This window comes from Cyanistes caeruleus, chromosome 1 (assembly GCF_971803275.1).
Source record: "Cyanistes caeruleus chromosome 1, bCyaCae1.hap1.1, whole genome shotgun sequence".
Classification (NCBI taxonomy): domain Eukaryota; kingdom Metazoa; phylum Chordata; class Aves; order Passeriformes; family Paridae; genus Cyanistes; species Cyanistes caeruleus.
Window position 1 is genome coordinate 39,270,616 of NC_141701.1, and position 25,178 is coordinate 39,295,793.

At 40.1% G+C, this 25,178-nt stretch overlaps 1 protein-coding gene across 1 annotated transcript in view; it reads right to left on the reverse strand.

The window, feature by feature from the left end:
- The window catches only part of XKR4 (XK related 4), a 211,851-nt gene that overhangs the window by 64,181 nt on the left and 122,492 nt on the right, over positions 1–25,178 (reverse strand). Inside the window, exon 2 of the mRNA XM_086888017.1 lies at positions 11,373–11,572. Within this exon, the coding sequence (XP_086744143.1) occupies positions 11,373–11,572 (200 nt within the window). The remainder of the gene's footprint in view (positions 1–11,372; positions 11,573–25,178) is intronic.

A 25,178-nucleotide genomic window follows, 5' to 3' on the forward strand; every position in this document is an offset into this window, starting at 1 on the left:
GACATACTGTGAGAAATAACACCCAATGGAAAAAGAAAAATATTTTAAATTCATTTTCATTATAAATTAGTTAGGAAACCAAAAACTAATAAAATACCTTTAATAGGTTTTTATCCCCATTAGGTTAGGTAGAATGTCATGCTTAACACAAAAGACAGCTACTTAATATCTTTTTGTAAAACAATGCTCCTATAAATCCCAGCCCAGCAAGTAGATTTTATTCATTAAAACAGTTCCACTGAGTTCAGTGAGAAGGTGCCCACAGGGGTGAACCTCCTGTGCCTGAATTTTTTTGAGTCTCACTGTAACACTGGTTATTTACTGATACTTGCAAAACTCTGAGCACAAAGCAAAAATACATTGGGTTTTTATATTTGCATCTTAATACTCGCCTAACACACAGCTGAAAAATACTAATATGTATCAAACAAGTTACAGCTATGAAATCCCATACAAATTTCATCATTTGTAGTATATCCTATATGACACTAAACTTGGATGCCATGCAAGGCACATCTTAAAACCTTTAAAGTTTTAAAACTTTAAAACTTTAAAGTTTTTAAACATTCCCACTTTGCACCTTGCAGCTAAAATCACTCTCAACAGAAAAAATTACTTTTCTGGTTAATCAAGGAAAAAAAAAAAGGTAATTTTTAGATTAACAGATCAACATGCACTAGCAATGAAAATGACAGAAAATTTCAGATCAGTTTTTGGTGTGAAGCTGGACATTCACTTTGGCTCTGTGACTGAAGATTTAAAGGTCACTGCATGATGAACTCACATTAATTCTTATCTTTGAGGATTTATGCAGTCTTTGGGTGAGACACAATCACGACTGAAATTTCTCTCTGCTATATTAGACACAGGAAAGCTTCTTCTGTGCCAAGCATGCATCACTTTTTTTCCCATCCCTGAGCAAACGTACCAGTCATAAAAACACAGAAACCCAAAATGAAACTGGAATTTTTTCCTTGGCAAGTTCACTTTTAGCACAACAAAAAGGGAGCAGAAGGATATGCCACCAACTTTCTGACATTCCCCAACAAATAAAATTCAGTGTGTAGGCAATATATCATGCTTGCAGAAACTAAATGCACTACTTTGTGTCTCAGGCTATCTTTACCACAATGTATACGTTAGCAGTTTTGTGAAGGCACTATTAAATTTAACAACCTGTAGATAATGTGGAAATAATTTCTGTTGGGTTTTTTTGCCATTCCCTGCAGCAGTAAAGAATTTCTTTTCACGATACCTCCAGGCTCATAATGCCCTTAAAGCCTGGATCCATCAGAGGGGGGCAGCTGATCTGTAGGAGAAATGGGCAGCCCTGCAGAGGGATCTCAGAAGAGTGAGAGGAGTGACTTACAAAGACAAAGGAAAACTTGCACATTCATGTCATTTTGGGCCACCACTACTGGAAATACCTTCACAAACTGGAGTGAGGCCAAGGATCACTGAAATAATAGGATCATAGAATGGTCCTGTCAGTCCACTCTGGTAAATGGTCTCTCTCCATCTGCCTTGTAGACCTCCTTTGGGTACTGAAAGGCCACAGTTAGGTCACTCTGGTTCCATGCTGAACAATCCTCATTCTCTTGTCCTCTCCTTGTGGGAGGGGTTCTGTATCCCTCTGATCAACTTGATGGCCTCCTTTAGACTCGGTCCCAGCAGGTCCATGTCCTTCCTGTGCTGGGCACCCCAGAGCTGGATGCAGCACTGCAGGTGGGATCTCCCAGAGCAGAGCAGAGGGGCAGAATTCCCTCCCTTGCCCTGCTGGCCGCACTGCTTTTGACCCAGCACAGGATGTGATTAATTTTCTGGGCAGTGAGTTCACTGGGTCATATCCAGCCTCCCACCCACCAGCATCCTCAAGTCCTTCTTATCAGTGTTGCTCTGGATCTGTTCACCGCTCAGCCCATGTTGATACTGGGGGTTACCCTGACAGGCGCAGCACTAGCACCTGGTCTTATTAAACCTCATGAGATACCCATGGCCCCAATTCCTGAGCTTGTCCAGGTCCCTCTGGATGATATCCTTCCCTTCACGTGCAGCAACTGCACTGCTCAGCTTTGTGTCATCTGCAAATTTGCTGAGGGTGCACCCAATTCCTTTGTCTATGTCATCAATGAAGATAATAAATAACACTGGTCCCGATATGGACCCCTGAGGAACACCACTTGTCACTGATATCCATCAGGATTCTGAGCCACTGACCACTACCCTCTGGATGTGACTGTCCAACTACTCTCTTGTCCATCTAGCAGTCTACTCATCAACTCTATCTTTTTTTAATTTAGGGAGAGTGACATTGTGGGCAATGATGCCAAAGGCTTTGTAGAAGTCCAGGTTTATAACACCTGTAACCCTTCCCTTGTCCACTCATAGCCACAATGTTAGGGACCAGAGCACATGGTGCCTGAGTTGGGTGTGTGTAGCCTGAGGGAGGACTGGTAGAGCAAACCTAGAGGAGATATCTAATTGCCATTTTCTCCTGCCTAAAGGGAGAATTATACAAAACCCTCAAACTTAGAGGCATACAGTGAGTCAAAATCAAAGCAAGGGAAAATCTGATTTGCTGTAAGAAAAGAGATTTTGCCAGGGTGGTGAGCACTGGTACAGTTCACCCAGAGAGGCTGTGGGCTCAGCAACCACAGAAGTGCACAAAACTCAGAGAGACATCCTCTGAGGAACCTGATTGATTTTTGAATATGGTTGGGCTTCCAGAAGGGTTTGGACCAGATGATTGATTGAAGACCCCTTGACCTATCAAATTCTTTCATTCTGTGACAAGACACTTGATTGGTGTGAGCTGGAAATATAACCCAGAGGTGAGATTATTAGCTTGGTACTTGAACAAACTGCATCAAAAAGCCTTGAGAAACCAATCTTTAAATTATATTCCTATGCAAATGTAAATTTATAAAACCACTTATAATTCGTTTCTTTCAGACTGGCATAATACTTCTAAGGCATGACAAAATATGTACCTAAAGTCATGTTCAAATATCCAAATATATGACAAGATTTTTCAAAATTTAGTGAAGGAGGCACCAACCTACTCTCTTTGGTAACCAGCTGATTTATTGAGACCTTCCAACAGGTTTTTGAAGCTTATCTAGAGACACCTCTCTCTGCAAATGTTGCCAGGATAGCTAATGCGAGAAGAATGGGGACAAAAAGAGTAGCAGTAAAATGTATATTAAATCTACTTAACACTGTTTTTAATGGCTTTTTTTCTATTAAAATTACTTATGCAGATTTCATGCTAGTATGTTATGAAGCCTTATTGCTATTCACTCAGAATGACCTGAATAGTTTATTCATTCTCCTGTTAATGTAATGAGTGAAAAAGTGTTCAAAGTGTCCAAGCTTCAAAAATTATATTTTTTGCATCATAATGCAAACTCATTTATATGTCTATATAGTTCTGTGTGATCCTCTGGTCTTTTACCAGTTACCAGGTAATAAACAAGGATAAAAGTATCAGCATAAACTCAGTAAGAAACAGTCACCAGAACATATTATTTGTGAAAAAATGTTTGATGCAGTTCCCCTCATTACTAATGCTGCTAGAGGAATTAGGGTTGTTTTACTTCAGTCAAGCAGAAAGAATAAAAATGCTCACTAGTCATCTCTGACTTTCAGGGGTTAAGATCCTGTTAAAAGAGTTTGTTAAGAAGCAACACCTTAACTCTTCCAACTCCTTATCTTCCTGACAATGTACCTGTGTATATTTCCTCTTGCTTTTACAAGTTGTATTGATGCATCATACTTTTAGATAGATGAATGGACATCATCAGGTCATCAGGAAGCACAGGAAATAAACACAGGGCATAAAGCACTATAGAGTTACAAAAAGAGCTATAGGGTTACAGAAACACCCATGGTCTCATAATCACTCCCTGGACATGGGTGCTGAAAGAGAGCTGGTATTCAGAAAAGATGGAAATAATGGCAAAAATTGTGTGTGAATAGAATGACAGAAGGATGTTTCAGAAAGGGTTCCCTGATAAAACAGATTCTGTTTGCATACAAAATCACTTTGGGGAAAGATAGTGGGTAGTTGTTACAGTCTGCTGCAGAATTCCGGAGTTAAATTTGGATATGGATAGAGATGTTCAAACCATTATTACAGGGAGAAATTCTGCACAGAATTGTCTCGTTATGGCAGCCTCTGACTTGTCAGATATAGACTGGAGAACAAGTGCTGCTGAAGGCAGCCCAGATATTCCAGAATGTGACAACTGACAGCTTTTCTGAGAGAAAGCAGAGAGTATTCTTTCTAAACTTAGTTATGAAAAGTAGAGAGGTTGTTACAGGACATCTAATTGTAGCAAAATAGCATTGAATCACATAAATATTGGTTTAATTTATATAAAAGGGAGGGACAAACAAAAATAAATCTTTTAGTAAGCCTAACAGAATTTTAGAGAAATGAGTGAAAGCAGTAGAAGTTAATTGTTCTGTTCTGTTCCCCATTTCTCTGTGGGGGAGACTTGGATTTTCTTTGAGCCAAAGCACAGAAGGATTTCTGGAGCTTTCGAACACTGAAACCCAAAAACTTATAGAAAAAAGCCTCAAAACCTACCTCAGAAATGGTTCTTTAATGGAAATGAAAAAAAGAATGATGAACAATAAAGACTGTGCTTTATAGGACAATTTTCCATAAGGGCTCTTGAAATAAGAGCTCAAACACAAAGCTAGCTGATAGAAAATAAAAACAGAAAGGAAATCTGTGTTACTGTAGATGGAAGCAAAACTCCAAGTTCCTTGTTTTCACCCAATGCAAAAAACCCTCTGTGTCTCAGGATTCAAAATAAGCCAATGTATGATATCCTGCTGTTGGTGAGAAGCATCTTAAGTATTCCCACTCAGAGCTGGTGCCATGTGACTGAAAAGGAGTCATTTCACAAGTACCTGGCTGAAGCAGGACTACAACACAGGCTTCAATACCATACAAAGCTCTAGAGCAGCTTTTTAAAAAAATAACTAACTGAAAACAAAGGTAAATCTAGAACCACAGGATGGCTTGGGTTGGAAGGGACCTTAGAAATCATCTAGTTCCAAATTTCTGCCGTGGGCGGGGACAACTTTCAGAAACATCAGATTCCTCAAAGCCTTGTCCTACCTAGCCTTGAAAGATGAAAGTGTATGAAAAAGAATGGATACATTAAAAATTAAGTAGATCATAAGGGAGCTTCAGAGTCTAGAATAGCTCTATTTCTCTCTTTTATAACCCCTTTCTCAACAAGTAAAATGAGGCAGATTTAATCTATCAAATGGCAAAATGGTGACTACAATGCTAATGGGAAAGTTCTGGTGACAGTTGAGAGGTTAGGGAAAGTAAGAGAAGTAAGTAGAAGAGAAATAAGGCAGGTAGAAGAACTAATTAAGGAAAGATACTGCAGATTATGTTAAAATGCTAATAAAGAATCCTTGGGGTGGAGCAGAGTTACTCTTGCCTTTTCAATTACACTTGGAACCAATCTTGTCTGAATACTTCTCTTAATGACCTGTGTTTAAAACATAATGTTTGGCAGATATTGTCAATGTAGGAAAGGAGAATGATATGTGGAAAAATCAGGGGCATCTTGCAGGCTGGAAAAGTAGAGAAGAGATGAAATTTCATTACATGCATTTAGTTGCTAATAGATTTTTTAATGTAATTGAAGCCTCATCAGAGTGACATGACAACAGAAGAGCCTGTGTGTTTTAAAGGATCATTAAATAACTAGAATTAACTAGTCCAGTACCTGAATGAACTGGGAATTACAACCCTAGATCATACCTAGTGAGATATTGCCATGAGAAATATGGGAACTCTGGATAAATGTCATCTGGACTCTTTTCAGTCTTGGTCATCTGTGTATACCAAAGATGAATTCAGACTGGGATCGAGGAAGAAAAAGTCTATGAAGAAAATTCAGAACCTCTCAGGAGATGAGAGAATGCACAGCAGGAGGAATGATTTTCCATCAAGGTGTCTCTTATTCCCTATTCCCATTTGTCATTCACAACAGTCCCACTGGGCAGGGGAAAGCAGTGCAATTCCTTGTCTGGAAGGATGCGTACCTGGGATGACGGGTGGCTGGTATGTAATCAAAAAAGTATTGGCTGAAGTCTGACTTTTCCCTGTAGTAGAGGCTCTCCATTTTAAAAATATATATATTTTAAAAAATATATAATTATTTTTATTTATTTTTTCTTTGTGTTGACTGCTTTTTTTTACAACATTTAAGAAGACATAATTATCTTTTAGATGTTGGTTGTTCTCTTATACTTGATTGAAATACTGCAATGGATCAGAAGTTCTTAAAAGCAGGACTGAAAGACAGATATGGGCTATATAATTGTATGAACCCCATTTCCTTAGGGAACAAGTGTAAAAACAGGAATGGCACAAGAATAAATATGGACAGATTGCTGATAAAATTAAAAAGTCAGGGCAAGCATCAGCAGGCCTCTATCAATCAGAGAATTAAAGTTTCAACTGGTATATTAGATTCTAAGGGTTTAACTAGTTTTAAGATTGCAATTAGGTTGTGAAATGGATTATTTGACATGATCGCCTTCAGGAAGTCCTTTCCTGGACTATCAGAAACAAGGGTATGCTAATATGATGGCTCTACTCTAATGAGCACAAGATAACATTTTTAAAATTTGCAAAAGGACCTGCGGATCAGTTTAAGAATAAATTCTAGAAAACACATTTACTCCATAGTATATCATACTTGTTGATCCTTGTCACTGGAAATCTGTTTTGCCAAGTATCAAGCAGAATCTGTAACTACAGGTTGCTCTGTTTTAGTTTCTCTGTGGAAAAGTTAGGTGCTGGACTGCAGTGGTGCAGAACCTCAACAACACAGAGAAAAGTAATGGCAACTTGCCCAGAGCTCAAGTGCTGCACCTGATTTCCATATAAATATACATAGAATTGTATAAAATATTGCATCAGAATTCTTTTTATGTTATTTATTTATATATATATTTATTTATAGGACACTGCAAATGTAGGCAGCATTTTACAGAGCAATCCAAAATTGCTCTGTAAGGTAGCAAAAAAGAAAAGCCGTGCAAAAGCATAAAGTTGTCCACACAAAAAAATTGTAGACTTAAATTATTTTCAGTTTACTGTGCTGATATGAAAAGAGTCTGAATTCCTGATACACAAAGTTGAACTTTGCCAGAAGATTTTTTTAATCAACTAGTTAACAACACAATTTGCTTCTGCCAGATAAAGTTAGGACCTATCAGCCATGTCATAAACTGCTATCAAGTCTCTGAGCTTCTTTTTCAGCTCAGGCAGGAGCAGCAATTTGTTTGGAGTAGAAAGACAGGAGAATGGTGCTTGGTGGCACTGTAAACTTTTGCACACTGGCTGCGGTGTCAGCATATGAACAGTGTAGGGTTTCCAACAGAGTTGGTAGAAAATGGGAAAATTTTTCACCAGGGAGATTTCCTGGTAATGAATTTTCAGCAGAATCCAGTAGCTCTGTAGTGTGTGGTGACTTCAATGAAACTTGATGAATTTATAAACTGGTCTGAACTTTTCATTTTGCTTCTGGCACTACTGTCAGTCCCTATTATGAAATGCAGCTTTATATGACATAAACTTTGATTAGACTTTGATTAAACTTTGATAGAGACTTTGATTAATAGCAGTGTATGGAGAAGCCAGAACAAACCTCCCAGGGGCTGATAAAGAAAAAATTGTCAATGCAGTAAACAGGAATGGAGAAGCTAATCTATAATTTAAGCAATGTGTTAATTAATACAGTATAAATAATGAAATCTGTGGCAAATCCACAGAGTAATCTTGTTTATGTGCTCATCTAGGTGTGGTTAGAACACCATACCCTTGAATAGGAAAGTAGTATCTATATGATAACTGATGAGAATCTCCTTCCAATCAGATGGTCAGCAGGATTTTTTGCTTGCTGGTGTTTATGCATTTTCAGATGAGAAGCCTTTCTAAAATCAAAAGGCATAGTGGGAAAACCGAAATAAGCAAAAGAAGAGTGCCAAGAGATGACTGCTAGTCTGTGAGCAGGACTCCAAGATGAGGTGCCACATAAAGGGACAGCCCTGACCTTCCTCACCTGCCCTGATGCTGTGTCCTGCCTTGCCTCCCCCGGGCTGGCATTATCCATGGTGTGATATCCCCCTGTCCCAGGGGGCTCAACTGCCCTCAGAGCAAAGGCAGGAGAAACACTTCTGTGAGGAAAAGAGGAAGGAACTGCATATTTCACGTCACATCAGTCAGCCTTCTAGAGACCAGATATTTCTCTAAACTTAAAGGAATCACCAGAGTGGAAAAGGTGGAAGTAGTAGGGGCATTAGCACAGCTCCAGTTTAGGCCACTGTCAAACTGAAGTTGTTTGTCTTCTTGAGAAACTAGCACCTAGACATCATCAGCTTTCCCCACAATTTCATTCCTTCCATTCAGGTGAGACCTGGCTGTTGCTTGTAGGCAGAGTAAGAGTAAACATTGCCTCTAAATGTGCCAGTCTTGATGAAATCTTAAGAAATAATCAGATAATTTAGCTATTGTTTTATTATTGCTGGGATATCTCTGGATGGGGATGCAGGAGAGAGATGACACTCCATAAGGGCTGTTGATGGCCTCCCAGACAAGCCCTGCTCTGCTGCAGGGTCATGATACAGGGGTGCACAATCCTTGCTAGAAGCTTACACTGCAGCTTTAAAACTCATGCTTGGGGAGCCCAGGCAAGTGCTAGAGGATCCTGTGGTGCATCCTCAGGGCTTTTGAAGTGGTCCTTACTGCAGTCCATGGGAGATTGAGAGGGAAGGTTTCATAGATACTCACAATATTTTTCATTATCATCATAAAGATGCATGTACAGGTCTGCACATATTTCTTACCTTGACTAGCAGGCCTTAGTTACTGAAATAAGAAATAGTCTGAATCAAGCCAACACCCATTACAAACTTAGAATCTTCAGTAACCCTGAATTGTCTTGTTGGGAATGATGCTATTTTGTTGCATTTGGAATTGAAAATATAGAATTTCATAAATAAAAATACTTAAATTTTTCTTGCAGTAATTAATGGATTAATATTAGAAGTACCCTGCTTACAGACCATTAATTTCCCATGCCAAATCTGTGGTTTGTGAAAGTCATAAACTTTTAAGAACACGAACCAGTGATGTCACTTAACAACTCTCATAATAACTTTGTCCTGTGGGATAGAGAACTAAAAGAACAATAATAAAAAATCAGTAGCATTCCCTAAACAAAGAAAATCAATCAAACACCCTGTTTATTGATCCATGTTGGAAATCTCTCTAACAGGCTCAGTGAGTAGACAGCTAGCTGAAGCAGATACCTTATGGCTGGGCCTTTTAAAACACCCATTTGTAGCATGATACCACTGAGAAAAATGATGCTCTTCTTATGCAGCCTCACAGCTAATCCACCATCCTATGGTGTAATGCATTATCCTTATAATTTCTTTAAGAAAGGAGAGAAAGCACAGAAAGGATTTTCAGAGCTGGTAAGATGCTAAAACATATTAGCTTTTATCATGAGAGTATAATGGTACTACTGTTTAAGAAAATACTACAACCTTGTTTAATTTTCTTAGTTTTTTTTTTTTTTTTTAATGGATCCTTTTGTCTGTGGAAGTTGGAAGAAAATGGGGGAAGAGAACATAAGTAAATACCTTCAATCTTCTCAGCTGAAATCCATAATTATAGTTTTATTACTTTCTGGTTTCTGATACATAGGTTTCACAGAGCTGATTGCAGGCTGCAGGAACCATTTTTTGCCTTTTAAATTGAGGCATTTCAGGTCTTCTCTAATTAACAACCACTTGCAGAGTGCATCACAGGCTTAGTGCCTACTCACCAGGCACATCTCTCAGACACAGATCTGTTATTGCACTAAAATGAGGACGGAGAGGCATTCTGTATTAATAGTTTATGAAGATAGCTAAATTACACCTGACCATACAGTATTCTATGTTCTTCTCCTAGGTCTTTCTTTGGACTCACTTTTTCTGGGGAGACAAATCTTGAAGTGATAATACCTTTTCCTCAATGATAACAGTTTGAATTTGTTGGTGTGGGGCTTCATCATTTTGAGAAATAGCAGTAGGAAGAGTATAGGCAAACTTCCTTGTGCAGAGCATCAACCAATTAAAATAGAAACTTTGGTTTTCTTTTCTCATTAAGGTGGCAGAGTTTTAGATCTAATGAAACAAAAACACAGGAAGAAGTACAGCTCTTTATTACGTGACAGTTCAGAGCTCTGGAAAAGTAAAGCCTCCGATTTATCCACAGGAAACTGTCCAGGATCAAGATTTTCACACAGTTACCCACTTTGTGCCCAGTACTTTTTTACCCAATCAGACTCCCTGCATGTTACTCATAACAAGTTAACCAGACCCACCATTTTCTCAAGGTGCTGTCACATTTTCTTCTTGTACAGTGATAAGCACATGAGCTATGTGCTTACTCTAACACCAAATGACAAAAACTCTGCATTTCCTTCCTCTCTCCCTCTGATTCTCCCCTCCTTCCTTCACTCCTCACTGCCTTGTGGTATTTTTGTTGCCTTCTGGATCCCAAATTCTCATTTACTTTGTTCCCTTGCTAAACAATTCCATTCAGGTGCAGCCATAAGGCAAAACAATGGCACAATACAAAAGGACAGCTGTCAGGTAGCCAAAAGCAGCATGAGAAAAGCAATAGTGAATGATAATATCTGTATCACTGACTGACAAAGCCATATAGCAGGACATATGCATTCATTTACCATTTTAAAGAAGTAACCACACTTGCTGAAAGCATCAACCTTAGAAGGAAACCCAGAGTGTGAAGGAATGAGTACTGCTCGAGAGATGATTTGTATTATTTCAGATAACCATGGCTGAGAACTGATGGGCATAAACATTGGCATTTTCTTCACAGAATTGCTGCTATCTCCTGTGCCGTCTCCTGTTTTGCATAATGCCATATGAACCTCATTACTGTGGTTTGCAGGGTTTTGAACATTCACAGAAAAAAGCATAGGGAGAAAAGTAATAGTTTGATTGATGCAATTTTCACATTGGCCCAGTGGATAATCAGAAGAGCTCTTCTATTACAAGGACATGCAAAAAGCAAAACATTATAAATCCTACCCACAGCCCAGGGCCATTAAAAAAAAGGCTAAAAAAAACCTCTAATAACGCAGACTTTCTTGACAGAGTTTTTGTTAACAGCTAAATAGCAGCTAGCAGGCAAGATCTGCTCTTATGCCAAGACTACAAGGCACACAGCAGTCTGAACAAAGGATAAATATGTATGTGTGGAAACTACACCTTCCAAAAATTATAAAAAATAAATAGATTAAATGAACCCCTACCTTGGAGAGCTTGGAGTGTACGAGTCTGTACAACAATACAGAGTTGCAGGACCAGCTGTGGCGCACTTTCCAGAAAGGTGGCTAGCAAATGCAGCATACTCACATCTGCATACTCATACACCATTTTCCAATAAAACCGCCATCTGTCATTCTCTCCACTCTGTCGACTCCGGATACCCAAGTACATCGTGTGAAAATACCTGGAAATGAAAGAGAGTGGTTACAGAAGGACAGAATGATATTTTACAGGTTATACTTCTGCTTGCAAATAACATCTTGTTCAATGTACTTCAAAATAATGAACATTATTTTAAAAGATTGCTGTATTTCAATTTCTAATAGTTGATGTGATAAGAGTAAACTAAACTGAAGACAAGACTAAACTTTATAAGGTCATTAAAAAAGCTTAGCATTTTCTTTTTGTTAAATAGTATTTCTTTCAAGGACACAGTTTTCTAATTTGAAGTATACATGTGATATCTCTATTATATGGTCCTCCTCAGCGGTTTTGCAAATAATGAGAGGAACAAAACTGAGTCTTTAATGAGAACCTGCAAAGAACTAATCTCCCTCTGCATGGCTCAATTAGGGCTTGGAGGACCACCTGCACTGCAAGTCTGAGGTGGTCTTAGCCTGTAGTTATGCTATGGCTTAGCTTATTGTCCTGCTTTTCCACCCATCTGCACTGAGTATTTCAGATACTGCCAAATATACAGAGTTTTTTTTCCTCATAGTTTGATTATTTTAGTTGGAGAGAAGATGTAGCTGTGAGTTCCTATTTTAGGAGGAGTGGAGATGTGGCTGTGGGTTCCCTTGGAGATCAGAAATGACTCACTACGGTATCTCCCATGCAGCAGCAGCAGTGGGAAGCAGCAGGAGCCAGGAACCCAACAGGACAGCTGCTGCTACTCCCTGTAGTAACTGGCAGGTAAAGGGAGCAATAGGCAAAGCCCTGCAGCTCTCCTGGCCTGTGCAATCAGCAGGAAAAATACCTGGCAAGCAGCATGTTAAGTAGATTTTGGTGGGTGCAGGAGTAATGAGTGGTTTTAGGAAGCAAGGGATGTCTTCTGAAGGCTGGTACCCAGATGCTGCGATGCCTGTGGTGACCCTTGGAGAGCATGGAGCAGCCTCCCATGACACACCTGAGTCACAGCACAGTGATCACTCTGTGTGGCCTTTGATCTGCTCTGTTATTCTGATCTGATCTCAGTTATTCCGTGTCAGAAAAGCTCCCACATTGTTCCTACAATTTTAGTTCCAAGCTAATTAAGGCTGGCTGAAAAAAATCCCCAGTCTCACTTATTGAAAATTTTTGAAGATTAAGGTATCATCTTACATCAGGGTGCCTTGTGTCCTGCAGTAATAGCCCAGTGGGCTACTAGCTGATGTGGATCTTTGTTTGTTTTTTGCTTGAGGTAACTTTCATATCCTGTTCCTGACAGCATTTTCTTATGGTATTTTTAATATGTTTTCACAGCAATTTTGTAAAGTTTAGTAAATTTTAACCACTTTCAATATGAATTGTTTTAATTAGTTAAGATAAAGTAATTCAGGATTTCTTCTTTCCATACATTCTTGTCTTGAAACTCTTTTCATAACTGGTGGAGCATGATGAATTGTGAAATATTTTTTTACAAAGGCTGCCTGCAACCTTTTAATCTCTACTCAGTTGTAACTCTGGAGGTGTTTTATGATAAAGAGAAGACTTTTGGTTTCTGACCGGCAAAGAGCCCAAGACTTGGTTGCTATCTTGAAGAATGACCAAATGCATCCTTGTACCAATGCACACTCTGCTGCAGAGCAGCAGTTTTTATTCAGGAATATTCACCAGACAAAACCAGGGACTAGCACCGAGAAACAGCTAAGAGGACAGATCTGAGCCTGCAGCATTTCTCTTGACAATGCACATCACAGCAATTTAAAAGGAAAACACATTAAACTCACATTTAAATTAAAATCACACCAGGTGGCTTTGAATTTTATCAAAGTCCCATGTGCGAGTGAAGCAGCAATGAACTGCTCAGAGACTGAGACCACAGAGGTACAGTAAACAAGACACCAACTGTAACTCTCATGCAAAACACTGAGCAGGTCTAGATGGGTCAGAGTTTGATGGGATAACTGAGGCTCTCTGGTGTCTTTGGGGTTAGGTAAAGTGAAATGGCCTGCTGCCCAGATCTGAAAGCCACTGATCTGGAAAAGCATCTTTCGCTGCACAATTCTGTTAATGGGGTCCATTGGACCTCAGTCACAATCCATTTGATTGTTCCTAGACCTCTCATTAAAGTCCTGCAGCACAAAAGGGACAGGTAAGGCTTCTATTTCCTTCTGCAGTTTATTGTTTGGGTGGAGTTTGTTCGTCCTGCCCAACGGGCACACCTTGGAATACTGCACAGAGTGGGAGCAGACAGCACCTTCAGCATCATTCTTTTAAGATATCACTAACCCTTGCTAAAAATTCCTAAAGGAGCTGTGGCTGCTGAAAGTTGTGCCAGGAGGCTGCTGAAAGTTGTGCCAGGAGGCTCTAGCTGTGCCAGTGGAGCCATCTGCAACTTCAGTTCTACAGCATTTGTACAAAAAATACTTTTCCCTTTACAAAAATGACATACTGTGGCAGGTGAGGGCCCCTAGGGTTCTTTACCTGCTCTTCTGAGTGGCTGTGCATGGCAAATATGTTGTGATTAATGAAGCCATATGGAAATATTTCCTCTCCCATTGCACTTTATTGTGAAACACTGGCAGTGAGTTATTGGGGGCTGGGGAATCACTGCTCTTTGTCTACTTAGCTCTATGCAATTTAAACTCAAGACTAGAGGAGGAAGATACTTTCTGTATTTACACACTGGGGTCCAAATTTCAGCCTAGGGTGGTATTTTTTTTCTGTCCTTTCAATTTTGGCCAAATTAATTGCAGGCTGAAATGAACATTTACACACATAATTACTATCACTGATTTATAGGCACAATCAGGTGGTTAGACAGCTAAATATTCTGATTTGCATCCACAATTAATTGCACCAGCAATTGATGTTAGGTGTGCAAATTAGCAGTTATTAAAATAAAAAGATGGTCTCATAAAATGATTCATATATCAAAGACACCTTTTTTTTTCTGTGAAATTTAGAAGAAAAAAAGAATGGGAGAAAGTGCTTTGTTGTAGTGGCTTCCAAATATAGCTGAACACTGCAGTAATGACACATTCCATTTTATATATATATATATATGCATTATGTAATTCCACTTCAGACACCCTCACTGGAGGCCTATTGTCAGCAAATGCCATACAGACACAGTCAGAGGTAGTTCCTGATCTAAAGGGCTTTTGTATTTTGGTGTTCTGGTATTGTTTTGGTGGAAATTCACATTTTTATGTGAGTCCAGATTGTGACTCTTATATACAGTTATTCCAGAAAGATAAAGGAAAAAGTAATATAGAGTTCTGCATTGCAAAATGTCCTAGGTAAATTGATGTTAATGTACTTGAAAGACCAGATGTGAATGTTATTTTTTGGCTGTGATTGCATTCAGCCATCTACAGTCTTCTGCTGGTGCTTTACAAATATACAAAAACTGCCTATCCATGTTCCCAAAGAGCATTTAATTGATATGAAAAGAGGTGAAAAAGAGTGAAGAATTGAAAGAGCACCTGACAAAAAAGGGAAATGAAGCAGAAAGGGGAAGTGTGGTAACAATACTGCCATCTAGTAAAGTAGGTACTTTGTCTAATAAATTAAGTTTATCTTAAAGTTTCTTATTTCACTAGAAGAGTAAAACCAAATAAAAACCCACCACTCCACCCACTCTTCAAAAAGACCCTACAATTTCATAGCTCTCTTGTTTGTGGAGAAAAACAGATATAACTGAGTTTCTTCGAGATTTTGCAGTTAGAAGATTATGAAACCTTCCCTGTGAAGTCAGACTGAGAGGGAAGTTCAGCCTGGGGAAGATCCAGGGAGATCTTATTGTGGACTTCCAGTACCTGAAGGAGGCTGAAGGTTATGGCTTCAAACTGAAAGTAGGTTTTAATTAGCGATTAGGAAGAAATTATTCACTGTAGGGGTGATGAGACTATGGAAGAGGCTGCCCAGAGAAGTTGCCAATGCCCCATCCCTGAAACTATTCAAGGCCTGACTGGATGGGGCTTTTAGCAACCTGGTCTAGTGGAAGCTGTCAAGCTGTCCCTGCCCATGGCAGGGAATTGGAACTCTTGGATGATCTTTAAGGTCCCTTCCAAAACTGACACAATGGAGTAAGAAGCACTACATGACTGATAATCAGATGGCAACTTATATATTGTTATTTGAGTCTTAATGTGTTAATCTTTGAACGAAGTAGAGAATTTTTCAGCATTTAATTTATTTTAATTTATTTTAGTGCATCACACAGCACAGTATAAAGACCACTGATAAAGCATAACTCTGAAGGATATGAATCTGAGACAAGACCACAAGTGACATTCTTTTTCCATTATATTAATGGGGAAAGGCAGTAAAGTAAAAAAAATAACACAGAAAACCAGGCTACTCCTTGTGCTGTCCACAACAGGTGTCCAAGATGCAAGACAAATAGAAATAAAAAATTGCCTACATGTGTATTAGGGAAAAAAATTATTTTGGTTCTAAGGAAAGAGACATTCATTCTGATAAGACAATGACTCTTCCAAAATTATTTCCAAAATCAAGAGCCCTTATTTAGGTCCAGGCTGACACACCAATCTTAAGGATGGTCAGTATAGACTGAGATATCTACATTTGAAATAATTCTGATAACAATTCACTTACATGATTAAAGCATGCATGCTTGTGCATTTAATTGAGATGAGGTAGTGTAATTATATGATAATACCAAATATTTCTAGGAGTACTTTCCATGTTTGAAGTGCTGTACAACCACTACTTGATTAACTAGGATGAATGAAAATAATCTTAGAGTTTGTTCCTCAGGAGTTGGCAGCTGACCAACCTATAGCTTTCTGTGGGAGCAAGGTATAACTCTCAGTCAGCACACTCAAATCCAGCTGATACTTTGGAAGCCCATGACTGGGAGGATGTGCCTTTTTCTTGTGTGAAGAAAATTCAAACTCCTTTCTCCCTTATTCTTTGGAGCTTTCCCCCCAGGTCTTGCTCTAATACAAGGCAGGCAAGGAGGCCCCCAGAAATGTCTACCAAACAGGAGACAATTCCTCAGGGTCATTTATTCTGGAAGAGTGTTTATGTGCCACTGGCACCTGTGCTAAAGATTTCCAACCCGCCTACAATTCATCTACTCTTTTAGAAAACAGCTTTGGTGAATCTCCTGGTATCATTGAAACTGAAAATACTTTTGGCAGTGATTGAACAGAGCTTGAGTTTTACCCCAGTTTACATAGTATCTGGGTGTCATTTATGCCCATTGCTTTTAAGAAATTATTTCAGAAGCTGCTCCATTATGCTTCACAGACACCATTCTTTTTCATACAGAAAGCTGAGGCTTATTATAAGTGGAAAAGAGAAACCAATCCATTATTATTGGTGGAGATGTTGCTCCTGAGTATGTGGGACTTGACTGTTCTTGCTGCACATACTTTGGCTCAGTCAATGCCTTCCATTCTTCTGAACTCCTCTGGGATTCTCACCTCGAAGTTTTCTATTTGCTTTTATCTCCTTTATTCCAGTCCCACAAATTTTGCAAATTTTAGCTACAGATCTAAATTTTCAAGATTTGGAAAAGTTATGTTCATCTGCTGCTCATTTAGACAGCGTGCACAACAAGTATGTGCATATGCAAGTGCAGAGCCATATGTGAGTCCAGTCCGACTATGGCTCTGAGCATTTGCTACAGATTTTCACCATAATGAAATTATCCATCTGATGATAATATATACGGCTCTAGAAAAAGGTCTTCAGTTGAGAAGTGTCAAAGACTACACTTGTACCATGTGCTTTGTCTAAAAAGTCCTTAGGATGATACACATGAATAAGACACCATTTGCATTCTTTGGAAAAATAAAATTATTCTGATTTCATGCCTCATGTAGTCCATTTTATTGCAATTGCCTAAGTCTGTAGAGGACACCTGCTTATGTTGCATAATCTAGTGAAGCACTTGTGAGAAGATCAAAAGTCATTAATGGCTAGTTGAAGCAGCCCTAGACATTTATTCTGATGCCTAATTTGCCCCTACATCAAACATTATATTAAACCATTTGGCCATACCATAAACAGTTCTTTCTGTGTTTGAGGTGTAGAGGATGAAAATCACTACTGCAGAGCTAAAAATCAGTAGAATAAACAACAATTCAGATAAGTGGTATTTTCTTCTGTTGCTTAGTTACCAGAGAAAACTTAACAGTGTTTGTATCTCAACAGTATTTGCCATGTTAAATAAAAACAGATTGTTGTATTTTACTTCTTATGTGCCTTTTTAATAGGTGTGCCTTAATACTTAGGAAAAAAAAGTTTCTTTGGAAGGAATACTTACTGCCTCAGCAGTACAATGTAATGCTTTTGTTTTTTTTGTTCTGAAGAAACAAACAAAGCCCTTCAGTTTTAATTCCTCATTCTAGGAAGAAAAAACCAGCCAACTTTTAATTTTCCAATCAAATTATTTTTGATGGGACCATTAAGGTTTAATGTGCAAAAGGAAACTGAAATGCGTTCTGGAGCACAGCAGTGACCAAAACTTGTCCAACTAAGCACAGTTCTGGCAATTTACCAGCAGTCAAAAGTCTGGACTTAATTTACTTTAAATTATGAGTACAGCATCCTCATCTGTGTCACTGAGATGAGATCCATTTGAGGACAGATCCCACTGGGGAATATTTCATCATAAGAGACATTAAAAGGCTGATTTCCAGGGTATGCATACCCTACAAAGATAAAAAACAAAACCCAACTCCTTGTATTTAATTTTACTTTGTAGTATTTAAGATATCAGAAAAATTACTGCTTTACTTCCTATAACATAAAGCAAGGCACTTTATGAGCATAAACAAAATGATTACATCTGTTTCATTACGACCTATAAAGCATCCCCCAGCATCTTCAATGACTCGGTGATCCTTCTCAAATGGCCATGAGTCGTATTACAGCAGTGTTTTATGGTCATCTAAATTTTTATGGCCATCTGAATTTATCTACTTTGTGAATTCCCCAACTGTAGCCAGTCATACCCAGCACTTTGCTTCCTTTCCTGACATGTGGAAACTGCACACCTCCAGTTTGTGAACCAGTTTGTGGCGGAGGGGGATGGCAGGACTGAGCTGGACTAGGTCCAGGTTTAATGAGGAGAAGGCAGGGTGGTCTAAAGAAATCTCTGATGCAGCCTGTTCCCCTAATGACTGTCCTCACCCCTGGGGTACAGCTGCTCAGCCCCACTGCCCAGCCCACTGTGGGATTCAACCATGTGTGAGGCAACAAATCTCCAAGAAACAAATCTCCTTGTATTGGAATGAGCTGCAGCCTGGATGCTTACCCTGAGCAGCATGGATGCTGGGCTGTCCTCCTCTGCCAGGACCCCTCTAGCTTTACAGCAATTTAATGTCCCTTCCTTTTCTCTGTACCCTGCAGATTCCTGTGAGACAGGCAGCAAACCCTCTGCCTCTGCATACAGTGAGGTGATATCCCCACAGCATGCCTGGCACATGCTGCCAGATCAGATGGAAGCACCCCAGCACGTTTCCTCTTTAATCGTCTCCATGTTTCTCCTCTCAGAACTGGGATATTCCCAGGATGCACTTGCAGATTGCACATGCAGCCCTCCAAGGGCTCCCTGTCAGCCTGGAGGCTCTGTTGCATGCCAATCAGTCTGTGAATTCCTGTGCTGGCAAGGCTGCCCTGCCATGCCTGTGGTGCTCATCCCTGGGTCAGCTTTCCCCTTGTACAGTGCTGGGGACCAAGGGCAGGGGGCAGATGGAGCTTGGTGGCCATGGAGCCATTGGACAGGCAACTGATGGTGCCACTGCCACTGATAGGGATGGCCTAACCTTGTCAGGAAGTATGACACAGCCACTGGCCATATCTCATCTAGATGCTTCCCAGATACTTCTCAGGAGTAAACTGAGATTCCATATTTTTTTTGCACTATCAGCTATAGCCTAGAATTGAAAAGGAGAACACAGAAGTGAAATAATAAAAAATTCACAGTGCGCTGCAGATGTGTATGTATAGCTTTGTTTTTCACAGTTTCTTCACCAGGCATTGCCACTGGTGCTGAATAACAGCTGCCTTTCCTGTTTCAATCACGGGACAAGGCCATTTAGACATGTTCATCAGCACAACTAAGAGGTTTTACTGCACTGTGATTTTCTGTACGGCATTGCACACCTGCGTGCTCTTTAACTACAGGCACTGCTTCATCAAAAGCTGATAAAAACACTTCTGGCCTCAGGGGTTCTCAGAGGTTCCCTTGGTTTCTACTTGTGGGAAACTGGAGTTTCTTATATATTGTCAAGGCTGCAGCCCTGGAAGTGATGCCCATGTGAGATCAGACTCCTGAGGGCAAGCAGCTTCCCGAGAGATTAGACAGCTGCCCAGCTCCATGTCCTCTGAGAAACTGAGGGCTTTCCTGCTTTGTTGAAAGGGTCCTTATGGGCTTCCTGAAGCAATACTCCTCTGAAGCTCTTAGGATGGCTCTGATGGTAAATGCCAGGGCACTCTAAAAAGATCAGTTAACATCCTGATTCACTGTCTGCTCTGTGAATGTCTCCTTTTGGTTTCCTCCCTGCAGCCTTATATGGTTTTGAGGTGGCCAAGTAGAAGCCTATACCTGTCCTATGAGGAAGAACTGAGATTCCCAACCAGTGGCTTAAACCAGTGGTTTACAATGACTTTCTTTCTTCTCTTCTCTTCCCTTCCTCCCTATGTCATATTTTTAATTTGCTTCTAAGCCTGTCTGCCTGTTAGTTATTAAGCACCCCAAGAAGAGAATCTTGGTTTGCCTTTGTCTCAGTCTGGAGATATCAAGAAGAATCAGGGATCAGAAAAGCAGAGAATCCCCCAAGGAGCTCCAGGCATTCCCTGGAAAGGCAATTAGTCATGGCCAAGGATCTGTACCATGCAGCTGTCACAGGAATATAATCATTATCATAGGCACTGTCACTTCACCAGCCCCTGGGGCTGCAGCAGGAATTGAATTGTTTCCCTGTTCCCTCCCAGATCTGACAGACTTATGATGATAGCCCTTGGAAATGGTCCTGAGACCTGCCATGTGAGACGAGCAAGGAAGATGCACCTGTGTCCCAATCAGCTATTTGATTGCACTTGAAGAAAGGACTGTTTGTAGAGGAAAGAGTGGGCACAGATGGAGAGCAGTGTTTCTGGCTCCTCAGCTTGGTGTACCAGGTGTATATCCCAGACCTCTGGAGAAGCAGCCAGGCAGCCTCCCATCACCACATAAGGATAGGAATGATAAAAGGTATTAAGAACCCTCTGCCTATCTTACCACTCTTTTCACAGGAGCAAAGTGTACCATGGCACACTCTGCAAACCAGTGTTCTGTGGCTGGAGACCTTGCAGTCTGGAGACAGGCTCTTCCCCTGGGCATGAGTGTTTATCATTCACACTGCACTCAGGGAGATGCTCAGGCCCCTCTGGGACAGCTGAGTTTCTCCCAGCATCCATCTCTCAGCCCAGGTCCATAGGGACATGGGCTATTTATCAATCTGAACAGTTCACGAGGGAGGGTTCAACGCAGAGGTGGAGCAGCAGAGCAGCTAGCTGGTGAGCTAAATACACTTGAGTATTCCTGTGCCAGGTCATGACTGCTTTGTAAGGGCAAGTTCACCACCTCATGGTCAAACTCACCATCTGGAAGAGGGAATACCTTTACATGAGTATTCACAAGAACCCATGTTTGTCACTTTCCCTGATGCCTTTGATAAATTAAGTAGATAGATCTGCCTGCTGATTATGCAGCTTTCTAGTGACAACTAGAACAAGAGCAGACGATTGTGATTTCTTTGATATAGGAAAGGAAAAAAATTGCATTTTTAAATCAGAGGAGATGCCTACAGTATCTTTTGCAAAAGTCAAGAGAAGCAACAGTAGTACAAACACTAGAGAATCAGAATGGCTAGGGTAGATGCTATATTTCATCCCCACAGACAAAATGTAATGTGTTTCCTTCCATATAAACATCTTTCTTTCATGACCACTGGTGTGTGCCAGGATGAATCTGGGTTGTGTCACTCTGGGGGACTAGCATGTAATGTCACACTGTGAAACAGCAGGAGCTAGCTGCCTCCACTAACCAGTAAAACTGAACTATTGCCAACTTTCCCTTTCCTTCCTCCAAAAAACCTTCCAAATTGCTTATAAGAGCTTTTATAGGACCTGCTTGCTCTTTCTGGCTTGGAGAAAACACACAACTGAGAATTCTGTTTGGAAATATCTCTGCTGTAAATAATTTTATTCATCCTATTTATATAGCAGTCTCTGCTTCAGCTTTTCCTTTTGAAGTATTCAGGAGAAGCCACTAGCTAATCCTGCAATAAAGACTCCTAATAAATTGAATGGTCATTGTTTGGATGGAGCAATCTCTAAACACTCAGGAAATAATGTGGAATTAGTCATTCATTAAGATATATACAGACAGTGCTTGTGTGATCTTTATGTGATATTCAAATGGCTGGCAGTGTTATTTAACAGGAATTCAAGCTAACTTCCTCTTCGTGCTTATAAGTTGTCTGGACTAATGGAGAATGTTCTTTAAATGTTGCCTGCTTGAAGAATTTTATATAAGAATCAATTCGAAAACAAATTTGCCAGCAAATAGCATTAGTAGGGCTGAAAAGCATCTCACAAAGAAATGGTCTTGAATACCAAGATGAATACCTCACCACGCACTCTATATGCGTGCTTTGCAAATCTAGTATTCAGAAATCTTAGGAATAAAATTTCTGGCTTGGGTTTTGCCTAGGGAAAAAGCTCTAGGGCAAATGACAACATTTTCATGTCAGCCTTTCATCAATTCCTATAGGCCAAATCCAAAGGGTGAGAAAACCTCTCAGAGGAATCTAGAGGGAATTTTGCCAATTTACAGACCTCCAGTTTGTCCCTTATCAATATATTATAGAAAAAGAAGAAGGAATATACGAGGTGACATGCTGGCAGCATACAAGCCAAAGGAGAAAATAACATGAGCTGGCAAGACAGCAATTACATTTAGGGCCTGAGAGCAAACTGTGGTCATTAGAGATCTACAGTTTTCAGTCTAACTGGAGTTCTGTATTCCAATATTAGTTCCATCTTTAAAAAGAGCACAAAGTCCAAGAAGCACTGAAGGATAGTAAAGTGCCTTCAAGAAAAAAGCTTCAAGGAATGGCTTGTATCAAAGGGCATGGATTTATATATGCTGCGACTGAGTCTGAATTCAACAGCCATTTTGTTTAAAAACTTATTCAGAAAAGAAGGCAGAGATAACACAGGCATGAAACAAGAATTAAGAAACATCTTTTTGCTATGGCAGGAATACTAGAAAGATTTGAAAAGGTTCAGCTAAGGTTTGGTCTATGAACATTTTTTAATACTATTTTTAGCTGGATGTAAGATCAGTTTTGCAGCACAAAACACAACCATATTTGCATATATATGCATATGTATAATGTGTAATTCTCCTGCAGTTTAGGCATCTTATTCCAGCAGAGAAGGATATAACATCTGATAGAAGACTTTAAAACTTGGGAGACCATGCTGTTGAAATGCTACAAATACAACTAAACAAACATAAAATCTGTGTGCTGCAAGTTCCAAATGGACATACGTGTATGTATAAACAAGAGCAGCACTTTCAGTATCATGTCTGAATTCACTATCACACTGAAAATTACTGAAATTAAGAGCCTGATGTGGAACAGGAATGCTTTCAAGGTGGTCAAACTGGACAGAGACTTGCCAGGAACAAAAGGGCCATCTGTTCCTCGCCAGGGTGAGCAGGGATATTCCAGAGCTGGAAGGCTCTTTTGGGACTTCTGGAGGGAACATTTGTGCTCCACAAAGCATCTGGCAGTATCCTTTTGCACCTGGGCAGAAAAAAGCCTCAGTTCTAATTCCCCTAAACTCAATCAAGGTTAAAAGAGCTATGAAGGATACCCAAACCATATGCTTTGCCCATGGTATATCCACTGAAATGGGCAAACTTAGTGTGATCTACTTTCCCCTTCCATTGCAATCACAAAATGGCTGAGGTTGGAAAGGGCCTCTGGAGGTCATCTGATCAAGAAGAGCCATCACCTAGTGCAGGTTGCTAAGAGCATGTCAAGACAGCTTTTGGACATCTCCAAAGATGGAGACTCCACAACATTCCAGACCAGAGCAACTTGTCCAAGTGCTCTGTCAGCCTCACAAAGTGTTTCTTGATGTTCAGAGGGAACCACCTGAGTTTCATTTTCTTCCCATTGACTCTAATCCAATCATGGATTAGAGTCAATGCCCTCTTTGCACCCTCCTTCCAGTTATGTGAGATGGTCCCTGAGCCATCTCTTCTTTGTGCTAAACAGTCCAGCCTTTTCTCAGAAGAGGGATGCTCCTGTCCCTTAAGTATGTTTGTGGCCCTGTGTCAGATTCTGTCCAGTACCCTACAGCTCTCTTGTTCTGGGGAGACTAGAACAGGCACAGCACTCTAGGCATGGCCTCACCATTGGGGTGTAGAGGAGTAGGATCACCTCCTTCAACCAGCAGGCAGCCCTTTGTCTAATGCCTCAGATGACACCTTTGGCCTTCATTGCTGCAAAGACACACCGCTGATGCTCAACTTGGTGCTCACCAGGACCCACAGGTCCTTTTCTGACAAGCTGCCTTCCAGCAGAGTACATTCCCCATGATACACTGGTGCATGGGTTGTTCCTCCCAGGTGAAGGACTTTGCATTCTCCTTTTTGAATTTCATGAGGTTCCATTTCTCTAACCAGTAGAGGACCCTCTGGTGTATCAGCCATTCCTTCCAGGTTTGTAACATTAGCAAACTTGCTGAGGAACCACTGTTCCCCATCATCAGGATCATGTAATGCATCTCAAGATGCTAAATGGGAGCAGAGCTGGCACTAACCCCTAGGATTCACTGCTAGTTGCTGGGCTCCAAATAGATTTCACGCCACTGTCACAGCCCTTTGAGATCAGCTGTTGAGTTTTCAATCCACCTCACCAGCTGCTGCTACTTCTCCACAAGGATCATATGGACACAATGTCAAAAGCCCTGCTCAGGTCTACGTAGAAAATATCCATTGTTCTCCCCTCATGTACTAAGCCAGTCATTTCACCATGGAGGGTTTACAGAAAACCTAAGATGAGATTGGTACGGCAGAACTTATGTACACATTTGTAAGTACAGCATTAGTGAAAATGAAAGCTTACAAGTAAACAAAAAATTTAAAAAGTATGTTCAGGAAGCAGATAGATCTTTTAACTATCCATGCCTGCCACTGAAAATCCCTCAGACGTATGACAGATGCCAGTGATAAAATTCCTTATTTAGACTGACACCTCATCTCCAAAATGCCACATGCTACAAGTCTGATTCTCTGCCTAGACTTTACTTTATGACTTTTTCAAGGAAAATATGAGACATGTCTTCCTAGTTCTTTGCATAATGAATAAAAATTCTCTCAGAATCCTAAGTGCAACTGAAGTAATACATAACACTAATAATAATACTATTAATAATACTATTAATAATTATAAGGCTGCTTAGCATTATTTGCTTAAATTGGAAACCATTCATATTAATACAGACAGCAAATTGCATGAACTTCCTTTAACCTCTGGAAGCCATTAAGAAATCCAGTGGTTTTGGCTAATTACAGTTGCAATTCATGGGATCTGCTTGCCTTCTAA